At 36.9% G+C, this 12848-nt stretch overlaps 1 protein-coding gene across 1 annotated transcript in view; it reads left to right on the top strand.

Annotated features, from left to right (window-relative positions):
- The first annotated feature begins 1192 nt into the window (after positions 1 to 1192).
- Positions 1193 to 12848, top strand: part of CUNH10orf90 (chromosome unknown C10orf90 homolog) — a 65295-nt gene continuing 53639 nt past the window's right edge. Inside the window, exons 1-3 of the mRNA XM_015817496.1 lie at positions 1193 to 1213; positions 2338 to 2370; positions 4759 to 5842. Coding sequence (XP_015672982.1) covers positions 1193 to 1213; positions 2338 to 2370; positions 4759 to 5842 — 1138 coding nt within the window. The remainder of the gene's footprint in view (positions 1214 to 2337; positions 2371 to 4758; positions 5843 to 12848) is intronic.

Here is a 12848-nt window from a genome sequence, read left to right as displayed (position 1 = left end):
TAATCACTAAAACGTCTTGTGGGTAATGCATTATTTGTATATGTGCCTTCTGGGCTTATATGCCATTCCAATTATTCCTGCTCCTGACCATTTACATATCCTATTTGATAACTAAAGTTTAAAAATACCTAACCACTTCACCCTACCCCTCCTATCAAGTAACAATTAAAAATCTCTACTTAAATAAAACTCTAAACTAGAAAAAGCGGGAAAATTATAACACGCCTACCTTCGTAGTCTGTTGGAAAAGTAAACTTTTAATTGCTTTCCTAAAATCTAGCAGGGTTGGACAGTATACAGGTAGTACAGGTAGATCATAATAGAGCCTGCCCACATGATGGTTATTAAGTGAGGCATCCACCTGGTCACCTCACCTAATGACTCCAATCTCCACTCTCCCTGATGCAGATGTTAAGTGACTGTACTGATCATTAAGCAAAGCATGGGCTACCTCAGGGGTCGGGGAGACACTGGGAGACCTATAGCAGATCCAGGCTTCCCTGCCCCTGGCCTCCCAAGTCCTCCCCCATCCCCTGAGGCACCCTATGCTCTGTTTCCTGCCTCTCAGGGTCCCCACAGGCCTTGGGCCTGCTTCAGCCCCCCTCCCTCTGTGTACCATAGACTTTGGACTTGCTTCCCACCCAGCCACTCAGCCACCCAACAGAGCCTCAAGCTAGCTACAAAAGCTACTGCCACACAAAAGGCTGTTGCAGCTCCCAGGCTTTGGGCCCACTTCGTACTCAAGCACACAGAGACTAGTGGGACTCAGCCTGTTACTCAGCCTGTTCTTTCAGGGCCCAGCACTACCCAACTAAACCTTTCTGATTTTTAAGTTTGAGAGACAGGTACCTGGCCAATGTGATGTGAAATTCAGCTTTTTTTTTTTTTTACAGAGGCAGCCTTGTAGCCACTTTGTGCTATTCTGCAAGCAGATGCTATTCTCACAAACCTGTAGGGGCTCCATTTTAAGAGGCTTCATGTTTTCTTAAATGGGGAAAATGTTAGAAGCTACTTGTACAATGGCACATACATTTCCTGGGCATAGAATATAAAATGATTCCTCTGTACATGAAAATCACAAGTTGGAGTATATACAAATCAAGTTGACTTTATTATTGCTAAAAGGAGATGGAGAAACTGAATTCAAAGACATGGGATAAGTGATGATTGTGAAACAGATCAGTAGCCACTCATGCTCAAGCGCCAAGTTAAGGTAAAAAGACTAGGAGGAGTATTAGTGTCTTTGAACTTTGATGTTGGAGGAGATTCCTTAGAATACAATTGTCAGTGTGGGAAGAATCCAGAGAAAGAAATATTTTGGGGAATACTAAATAGACAGAATATATTTCCCCAAAGGAATAATGGAGAAGATCTTTAAAAAGGCAGAAACTTCTGCACACGCACACACCCAGCCAGACAACTCAGCAGAAACCAGATTTTAGAAATGCAGATGTAATAATCCATTCAGGAAGGTTGGAGCCGTCCAGCTAGAAACTGAAGAGATCAGGAAGACAAAAGACTCTTAAAATCTACATACCCCACCCAAATTCTAAGGACAGAAAACATAATAGGATTAACCCACCACCATCAGAATATCAGAAAGGCACACTCAGACTCAGGTCAAAGTACATGACACAGGAAATACAAAGCCTCAAACAGGAACAGGAAACAACCTCAAGAGCCCCAGAAGGTATAAAAATCCACTCCCTGCTACATGTGGTCACTCTTTTTTTCCAGAGCCATCTTTCTGTCTGGCTCTCCTCTTCAATAAACTACAACCTTCTTTCTAAAGCAGTCACCATGTTGTTTATTCCCGGCTTGGACTGGACCCTGATGAAGATTTTTCCTTCAACAACAGGGAAGAAAATTGATGGATCATTGAACAATTCAATCCAGAATTCTCACATGACACACAGATGCCCAAGCTCAAATTAGCCTATTTCAGACACATGGTTAACAATGGTTAACAATGAAGAAATAAGAAATAATTTGTCAACCTGAATTATTATACTTTTATTACAGGATAGTCAGATTAAGCAATCTGCCCTCCAGTTCTTTTTTTTTTCCATAGGGAATGCTGCTTGCTTTAGAAAGCTCTCACTCTCACTTTTAAAAGTTTGCTATGCCACAATGACATTTCTTGTCATTGCTTCAGTTTTATAAACACTGGGTAACAGAAAAAAATCACAACAAACTCATTACCAATGAGCCTTTTTATTCAGGTGTATACCACTACACATAAACAGGATTTGCTGCTGCCTTTTTCCACGTGTCTCTCTCTTTGATTGCACTGCATCATTTTTAAATGCTGTATTGCATGCTGATTTCTTTAAACAGGTAAGTTTAGAAGAATCTCTACAATTTGCTAAGGTAATATTCATGAAGGAGAAATCAATCCCCTGTAGAGCATGTTTTTCTCACTTTAGTTCTCTTGGGATCATAGCCTCGGCATAACCCACTGAGGAATTCTCAAGAACAAGTCCTAACAGAGTAAATTGGGGTGACCTTATTTTTTCACTGAATTGTACTACAGGGGAGAAAATTGGAGCTGTATAATTTAATATGAGGATATTCCATTCCCCCCCCCAGTTTGTCCTGCTGCTATATAGAACAAGAGTGTATTCTCATTGCAAATTTTTTTCCCCAAAAATTCTTTGCAATCAATTTTGATCTTGATTATTCTCCAGCAAATTTCTAACTAATTCAATATTCAATATTTTATGATCTGTACTTAGGACACAGTGTTATTTCATTTTATTTGGCCTTTTTCTTATAATATTATGTAATTCTATGGTTTTCACACTTTCGTGTTTAATGGTGGTGCTCTGTTGCCTTGTTAACTAAGTAATTTTCTGTGAATCTTTCATACAGGTAGTCCTCAACTTACGACCACAATTGAACCCAAATTTCTGTTGCTAAGCGAAACAGTTAAGTGAATTTTGCTCCATTTTGCAACATTTCTTGCCACAGTTAAGTGAATCACTACAGTTTTTCATAAGAAACTGGCTTCCCCATTGACTTTGCTTATCAGAAGGCTGCAAAAGGTGATCACATGATGCCGGGACACTATAACCATTATAAATATGAGTCAGTTGCCAAGCACCTGAATTTTGATTATGTGTGACCATGGGGATGCTGCAACTCTAGTAATGTGAAAAACAAGCATAATTCATTTGTTTTCAGTGCCATTGTAACTTCAAACCGTCACTAAATGAACGGTTGTAAGTCAAGGACTACCTGTAACCATTGAACTAGATAGTCTATTAAATGGGCAATTACATCTCCATATCTGCTTACCACCAATCCAGAAGTTTGTTCCAAAAGTTTGTTCTAACTAGGAGTGTCATATCATTTTTAATTAGTGAATTCTTTAAAGTAATAGCATATTTTTATGATTCATGAGAAAGCTTGAAAAACATTAGGTTACTTTAAAAAATAGTAGAGAAGTTCTGTTCTTATATGGGATCTGAAGCATTTCTTTGAAATAATTTTCAAAATATGCACTATCTTGCCCCCACCCCTTTAAAAGAGCCAAAAAACATTTTCACTGAGATTTTATTTTGGGGCACAAAATTTAAACAAAACTTTGCTGAATTTTAAATCTTCACAGAAAACAGTGGATGACTCCTAAAAGCTCATTTCCCCAACGTTTTAATTTGTATTGCTTTGTTCTTAGATTAGTCCAGAGTCTAATAGTATAATTCTGAGTTTGGGGAGTATATAAATATTTAATGCTAGATGACCCACATAAATTGAAAATTGGCATGGCACAAAATAAGTGTACCAATCTGTACAATATACATGTAAATAAAGACTAGTATTCTAATAATAGACTCTGTTGCTATTGTAGAATTTTTAATTTATACTCCATGAAAAGAATTATTCAGTTTGCGTTTGTATTAATCCTAGTTGGGTGAAATTTTATGTTATTCCCAATTAACTTTATTTTCTATCATAGGACGAATGTGAAAATATTGAAAATATTGAAAAATACAAAAAATGGTTTTAAAGTAATTGTTTTGTTTAAAGAAAATCAGTTTAGATCAAGCACAGTGGTTGTCATAGTTAGAAAACTGATTTTAGATCACGTCGAAAAGGCTTGGGATGTACTGTATATCCCCCTGCTCATCATTTGTGTCACCAATGTAATAAACAGATGTGATAAACAGTAAGAAAGCTATATATTTTTACAAGCACAATAGAAGAATTGTATCTCTTCCTCTGCCAGTCATTCTTGATGCTTTTATGCAACTGCATTGAACCAGCTTCCACAGAAATGCTGCATAGAAAATAGCAGTTCACCTACGTAATTCATTTTGCCAGGCACTTGGAGTTGTAAGTGCTTAAAGTGCTTTAATATTTCAGTACATCGGCATGAAAACACAGGGTGGTTTAGATTATAATCTGCAATTGACAGTTGCTATTGGCATTTACATTTTTAAACAAATACAGAGCTGCATATCCAACTGAGCGGATCAATTAATCATTCAAAATAACAGTTCTATGAAATGTGTAATTTGCACATAAAATTGTATTTTTATTCTTCCTTTCACAGGCCTCTGTAAATGGGTTTTGCACATTTCTGTTTTAGAAATTACATAAACAGAATTGGGGAAAGAAAGATATAACGAGGCGCAATGTAAAACTAGCATAGATTTTACTATAATTTTTTTCTACATAATTTTTTTTCTTATATACATTTTTCCTTTGTGTTTCCAGTTTACCACATGTTACTTATTTGGGTCTTTTCCTCTGCAGGTCTCCCTTCCATCACAAAATGCAAAAATGATTTCATCTCTTCTCATTTCACAGACGATTGATGATAATAAATCAAGGGAAAATAAGACTGTTTTCCCTATGCAATCTGTAATCACCCAATCTGATGTTTATCACATGAACCAATCTTTGGCTAATCATAACTCAGTCAACATTAATACAGCATTCATATTTCTTCCAAGAACATTAGGATTTCAGACAACCTCTGAAGAAAATGTATTTAGTAGCAAAGGAGAGAAACAATGGAAGAAAGGTTTTGCTTCCATTACAATCACTGCTAAAAGAGTTATTCCACCTTCAAACAATAAAATGCAGAGAAATACTTTTGCCTCTTCTTGCTTGGAATGCCAGGAAAAAAATAAGCTGCTAATAACAACGGTTCCCGCTTCAGATGTAACTGGCTTAAGTAAACTCTCTAAATCTTTGCATTCTCAAGCATATGACCAAAATCGAAGTGTTAGTAGAATAAAGGTTTCTGAATCTTGTCTGCAGAGATGCAAGGGGCAATCTGGCTGGATTTCCAGCACCCCAAAGAGAATGATCCCCTCAGATAACACCCATAAGAAGCAGACACCTCTTTCTTTCACTTCCAGTGTCTACCTCACTATTTCCCAACAGTGTCCAAAAACAATATATTATGTAGACAAGTCTCTCTTGGTACCTGTTTATCAACCTCAGACTAATACTCAAAAAATGCATCGGTCAGTAGTGTCTTTTAATATAAATTGCAGTTCTCAAAATACAACACCAGATGGAGTGGATAGTTTAACTAATGGAGAGCTAATCACAAAAGTACTTAAGTTCCCAATGGATCATAAGACATCATTCAAAGCAATTTGGAATGCAGATCTCAAAGATAACTTCTTGGATAAAAAACAGAGACTGGAAATTGAATCTTTAGGAACCAAAGATTTCTGGAAAAATGCCTCTCCATCTGAAACTCTGTCAGTTCTGACCAGTCCTCAGGAAGCTGATAATTTAACACAAATAAAGAAGAATGATGTACCTTCAAGTGAGAATCCCAAGATATTATCTGGTTACATTCCTCATTGGGCTTACTATGAAGGTAAGTAGGTTAAAGGGATCCTAACATAATGTATGAGATATCAAAGGCTGTCTAAGCATTTATTTATTATGGGTTTATTGTGGCAGAGGCTATTTTTTTTACAGATTCTCACAAGAAAGTAAACATTACATTGTCATAAAAGGTACAGGTATTTTTTGGTATCTTGTCCATCCTACTGTTTCATGCAGAAATAAACATCTCTTGACAGGTGTTCTCCCTTATCTGATAATCTCCAGAAAAAGGGAATTCACTATTGGTCAAGGCAGTTTATTTACAGCTTAAAAGGTCTTTCCCTCTGGAAATTCTTTCTAAGGTTCATTTTGAATCTCCTTTCTTTTAATTTCAACTTGATTGATTCCCCCTTGGAATCTAGATTTCTTATCATCCCAGAAGCTTTCTTTTGAACTCTCTCTAGCTTCTCAGTGTTCTCTTTAAAATGCAATGCCCAGAATTGGAAATGCTACTCTACATGGGATGTAATAAATGCAGAGTACAAAGAACTAATTGCTTTTGTTAATGCACCCCACTGGTTTTATTTGCTTGGATATTATGAATCTGAAAACCATTCAGGAAATCTTATGTTTGCGATTTAATTATTGATTCATTAGTATTCCGACACAGCCTTTATTTGAGATTTTTTTTTCTTTCTACAAATACTGGGGTGTCCAACTGTACAGGTAGTCCTCGACTTACAATCACAATTGAGCCCAAATTTCTATTGCTATGTGAAACATTTGTTAAGTGAGTTTTGCCTCATTTTCTGACTTTTCTTGCCACAGATGTTAAGTAAATCACTACAGTTGTTAAGTTAATAATATGGTTGTTAAGTGAATCTGGCTTCCCCATTGACTTTGCTTATCAGAAGGTCACAAAAGGTGATCACATGATCCCAGGACACTGCAACCATCATAATTATGAATCATCCAAGCATCCGAATGTTGATCAAGTGATCATGGGGATGCTGCAACAATTGTAAGTGTGAAAAACATAAGTCACTTTTTTCAGTGCTGTTGTAACTTCGAATAGACACTAAATGAACAGTTGTAAGTCAAGGACCACTTGTACAAGGGATAGTTCCCAGAATCAAAGCACTAAAATATAAAGTGGACCTAATGTTATAATACAAGGTCTATTGATGCAAATACAAGTTATGTAGCCACAGCTCTTAAAGCAGAAACTAGTGAGAAATAATCATCCTAAAATTTAAAGATAGCAAATGCTCCTATGCCCATGAAAAGCTTTGTATAATTGTATGCGGGAATGATCTTAGGAGACAGGAGGAAGGGTTGCAGACTAGACAATCATCATGCAAAAGCGATCCCAATCTACAGAAGTAGAGGGAAAGATTTCAAAAGGGACTTTCCCTAGTTTTCTGGAGAGTAAGAGTAAAGGAGAGAGGCTTGCAAGATTGATGTTAGCTCTTTGAGGTAGTCCAGACAAGAAGCACACCAATGAATATTAGTTCTACTTTTATTGTAAGTATACATTAACAAAATCTTTCAATTCCTCTCCTTATTTACCTTCACTCTCCAGAAAACTAGAGAGGGTCCCTTCTGAAACACTTCCCATGCCCACCTCTGCTTCTGCAGACTGAGATACCATGTGATTGATGGTTTTCTAGTCTGTGATTTTTTTTCCCTCCAAGGTCATTCCCACATACCACTACACTTTGGCAGAACAATGATCTCTTGTATTCCCCCTGTCCATCCAAAATTGGCTCTAAAATGTTGGGGAATTCAACAGAAATGCATAATTGTATACAAAAATAAATGAACATTTAATACTGTTCTACCAAATGTGTCCCTGAACACGAGAGGCCCACATTCAGGGTAGAAATGGGGATGTCAGTGTGTTGGGTGCTATAGTATGTCACGATCCAGGCTAAAGCACACTATTATGCATTTACATTTTACATTAGTTCATGCTCCCTTTAGCTATTTTCCCATCTGAAAGCCAAAATTAGCCAAATTTGCTTTGATTTTCTGTGGCTATGTACCTCTATCTATATACTACTAAAACACTTGTCTTTAACTGGGCAAAATGGTGCACTGTAGGGCAAAATCAAGGTACCTCAAATGGCTAATTTACATCTGTGTGTCATGTCTCCCATGGACTGAAATTGTTGTAAAACATTTTATGACACAAAAAATGACCATTTTAAGACATAATACAAAATGGGATAAAACATTTCCTGTGGTCAATCCCCGATATTGGACTGTGCTATATAATTCGACATGGGCTGATTAACTTACTGAATTTTAAGAGCTTCCCAAGTACACTAGGAGCGCTGCGGCTGTTCAAGACATTGAGGAATCTGGTAAGGAAGTCTCTCTGACACGGTGAACCAACAGTTTGTCTATTATATTTAAAAATGAAAGTCAAAATATTGCTCTTAACACAATACTTACCAGGCATTTGGAAATGTGTCCGTAGGGACTAACCCACAACATGCCTACGAAACAAACCAAAAGGATCACATCTAGTAGACATCTCGTTACTTTCAGTTATCTTTGTGTTATTTACAACAGTTCAACTAGCTTTTGAAAAATGAGGTATGAAGTAAAACTATAAAGAATAGTTTGATGGAAAAAAAATAGAAAACATGCAGAGTGAATTTAGGTGGGTAATACAGCATTGACTTTCACAGGAAGTAAAAAAAATGTGCAAGGGAAATCAAAAGGCAAGTCATGTTCTTTCTTTCCTGAGCTAGAAAGTCTGAATAGGATGATTGGTCAGCTATATTATTTAAAGGTTCCCTACGGTGATCAGTATCAGTTTGTCTACCCTGTAATTCCTTTGTTTGTAGCTGCATTTGAAAGAACCATATGTTTATTATTTGTTTTAACAATGTTGACACAATGTTGCAACTATAAATCCTTGCTGCAGCCCATCTGAACTTGTATCTCAGTGGTTGTTCCCTTTGGCCCCAAATGTTAAACATTGTTAAAAGAAATCTTGTGACTGCAGAACTATTTCTTACCCGTAAGCATAGTTTGGAAGTTTTTAAAAGATTTTGCTTTTTCTTTTTCTTTTTTCTTTTTTCAATCTTACTTCATTTGGGAGGTTGCCATTAAAAAACAAGCAGTAATGAAACAATAATTAAAGACAGGAGTTTTAATTCTTCAAGAAATGTTTGCTGCTTAAAAAAACTAATTCCATCATGGAAAGGACTAAATGATAGTTCTACTAAGCATTATTCACAATAAAAATTATTAAAAGAAGCTATTGTGGTCTTTTAGACAATTGAATTGTATAGTTAATCTGGGCTGTATTTGTCTCCAAATTTGTAAGGTCTGCAAATTCAAAGCAACCAAATTTTAAAAAAAAACACATTTCTGCAATGCCATTACCATTTTTATTTTTCAGACAAAATAAGGAGATATTCACAGGCCTCATACTGCCATCATGCAAATGATGTGAATTATGCAGTACACTTGAGTCATGCCATGTGTCAAGAAATAGGCATGGCAGGTCTAGGACTGTTCTTTATTGTTACAGGGTAGAATAAAGCCTGCCCCAATTTTTATCTGCATCATCCAATACCAAACAAAATCAAGGTAGGGTTATCTTGAGTTTCTTTCTCATGCTTTTTTTCTTTCTCAGGATTGAGTAATCTTTTCTACCAGTCCTTTTTTGAAGGTTCACATTCCCAAAGCCATTCTTTCATATCAATTCCAGTGCCGTAGTCACTTCCCCGTGCTGCATGTGAAGATAGACCCCCAAATTCATCAAAAGGTGACCCTTGTCCTGTTTTTTGTTTGGCAACTACCACTGGACAGTCCGATATGCAGGAAGCAAAGAATCTTTTGCATCCTGGTGTTTATTGTATGTCAATATTGGCAGCAGTTCAGGAAACTGAGATATAGAGGGCATGGGGAACAGCACTGAAGGAATGCTTTTCTCATTCTCAGTGCTGAATAATATTTTCTGTTTTCCCTTAACAATTTGCTGAACTCTTCCCCTTTCCTAAAGCCAGATTTACATTCCTTCAGGTTGCAACTCTAATTGGCACAATTATGCTAGGGGCACATTTTTTCTATTTATTTATCACATTTAGAAAGCATATAAATATTATAATAGAAAGCAGATTAAAACAAGAATAAAACATTTAAAATTCAGAATTAAAAGGCAGGTGAAAGCCTTCAAGGTGCTAACCAGCCCCATGGCTCTGTGTACCTCTATGGCCCTTAAAGGAGTCAGCCAGATTTTCAGATATTTCCAGAAGGCCAAGCGAGTGGGGGCCCATCTTGTCTCTAGAGGGAGAATGTTCCAAAAGGTGGGGGCAACCACAGAGAAGGCCCACTCCCATGGCTGCCTTTAACTGTCAAAAGCTGCTTGACGTACTACTTTTCACTTCACCTAGTTTGTCATCTTAGCTGGTGGAGTAGCTATTGCTTTAGTATATGGGATACAAATCTATTACAGTACTATGGTAGCTCCAGAAAAGATCATACCAGTCACTTTTTCTAAGGTAGTGGCTCAGGGCAATCACCCCACTCAGGGCAATCACCCCACTCAGGGCAATCACCCCAAAAGGGCATATCCTGGGAGTAATAAGGCAATTTATAATTGCTTGTTGTAAGTCAAGGATCCAGTTTGGACTCCCATTGCTGAGGTGCTTATATAAAACAATAGACTCTAGGTTTCTGTCAAGGTAATAACATTATTCAAGACTGGGAAAAGAGTAATTGGTCAATGAGTTGTTGAATCACTGATGTAGGGAAATGGCCATTCTATAAAAAGTTTCACCTTGAATGCTAAGGGAGATATGTTACATCATCTAATATCTTAATGTATTAAACACTAGACCAAACATCATCCTACCTTGTAAATTAAACATGCAATCTGGTTAAGATCAATTCATTCCTTTGTGCTCTTATTAGTAAATATGGCCTCTTCGATGCCTTACAGCATTTTCTAGAGATGTCCTACAGGCTATTTCCAGATACTATAGAAAATGACTATATCATAAATCTCTGCTACAGCAAAGTCCCTTTCTTCCCTAGATTTTGATTAACCAAGTTTGGAAATCTGAAAGAAACATTTCTTAGTCAGTAGGGTAAAACATTAAATTGATATGAGCCCTTGGGGAGTGATAAAGATGGGACACTCCTGATCATAGTCATTTGAGGGCACCTAAATAACCCCTTGGTTAAGTCTAGCATGGTGATGAATCAAGTCCCTTCCAAATATTCCAGAAGTTCATCCAGGCATCAGGTAGCTTTCAGAATTTTCTCTACCTCTCCTCCTTAACAGTCTCCCAAATAGATATTGTCTGAAACATTCACTTTTCTTTACAATTCAACTGAGATACTGTGGAGACCAGTTTCCTTGTCCCTATATTGCTTTAGGATAGTCACATGACAACAGCCTAGTTTGGAGTATTGTCCCTAGGAGTTCCACTTACTGGTTTATAGACCTGAATTTCCCTTTGATATGATGCTTGCCATTCGGTTTTCTAAAGGGCCAACACTTCATCTCCTAGCCCCAACAGCCACTTATTGGCAGTTTTGTCATACAAGCCAGTTTACTTGTTTTGTGTTTTGCATAAAATTTCATGGATCAGCTATAACTTTTTCTTGGAAGAAAAGTTGGTTCATAAAGTTCAGGATATTTATTCTTCTTCCCATTAATGTTGGCTCAAGTGCAAAGAGCCTTGTATTTTCCACCTATAAACAAGCTCAAAGGGTAGAACTCAAGACTTGGATATGGCACTGTCCAGTAAGAAAACAGCAAATAGGACAAGAATGTTTTAGAATGTTGAGTAACACATTTGTGGCTCCTAGTCCCCATGGTTCCATTAAACTTTTCAGCTAGGCAGTTTGCCCAAAAATGGTAAAGGACAGACATCAATTCCTCTATTCTGGATATTATGCATAATTGTACCATCACTTCTGACATTTAATTTATGGCATATTCAGGCACTCTATCCCAGCATGTCTGTTAAGGCCTGACTCACACACTTGGCATCAATGTGGTTTAGAGTCATCACATCTATTTGTTGTGTCAGCCATTTGAGGCAACACAAGGACTACTGGAAATCTATTCTATTGCTGTAGAAGTATAATTACAGAATCTTGAACTCCTGTCAGAGTTTCCTTCTACCCCTTCTAATGCCAAACAGAACAAAGGCATGGTTATGCTGATTTTCCTTCTCACCCTTCTTTCCCACGGTTAAGCTGATGTTTAACAATTCTTGCATGTCTTCTTAAGGGCTCTGCACATGGGATAGCATTATCTACTGAGGCTCAGATATACTACTTGTCCCTGGGTATCTTCAGATGCATTGGTCCCAAATATCTTTTGTTATCCTTTAAAAAAGTATTTATCAGTAAAGAATATAAATGGACTTTAAGTAAGGGCAATTCTCCATGAACTAGCATGTGTTATAAGATTTCTCATCTTTTCTACAAGCCCCCTCCAGTGGAAGTTTGGAGCCAATCTATGTAATATAGATTATACCTATCCCCACATGTCTTCCTGGATAACTCAGTATCCTCAAGGGAATAGATGGATACCATGGGGCATCTATCAGGCTCTATTCCTGCCTATGCTATCTGACACGTTACTTTTGCATAGAGAAACATATTTAATGGGGCATTATTGTTCTCTGGTTCGTTTCTGGAGTAATACTTTATTTATTAGTTTGTTTGTTAAATGTATATGCCACCCATCTCACTGCCTACTGTAAGGCATATATTTCTTTAATTTCTACAGTTACATTGCATTCTGTGCAGAGACTGTCTTTAGTGATTTAGTATTATAAACAAAATTAAAATAAATAAAAAGTTAACTTATTCATTTTGCTAGTGTGTTAACTAACCATTGCATCCTGTATACTCTTATAAACCTGTTGCGATCTAACTTGTTTATAATCACTGTTACATAAACAAACCTATTTTGTGCAAATTTTGATAAATCTATTTAAGTCAGCATCTCTTCCAATTTTCATATTCTAACCCAAGCTGTGGAATTCCTCTGATCTGTGACCAAACAGCTGTTAATG

This window comes from Protobothrops mucrosquamatus, unplaced genomic scaffold (genome assembly GCF_001527695.2).
Source record: "Protobothrops mucrosquamatus isolate PMUCROS unplaced genomic scaffold, P.Mucros_1.0 scaffold_128, whole genome shotgun sequence".
Taxonomy (NCBI): domain Eukaryota; kingdom Metazoa; phylum Chordata; class Lepidosauria; order Squamata; family Viperidae; genus Protobothrops; species Protobothrops mucrosquamatus.
Note: the sequence above shows the minus strand (reverse complement) of the source record. Positions and strands in the feature narration are given on the sequence as shown.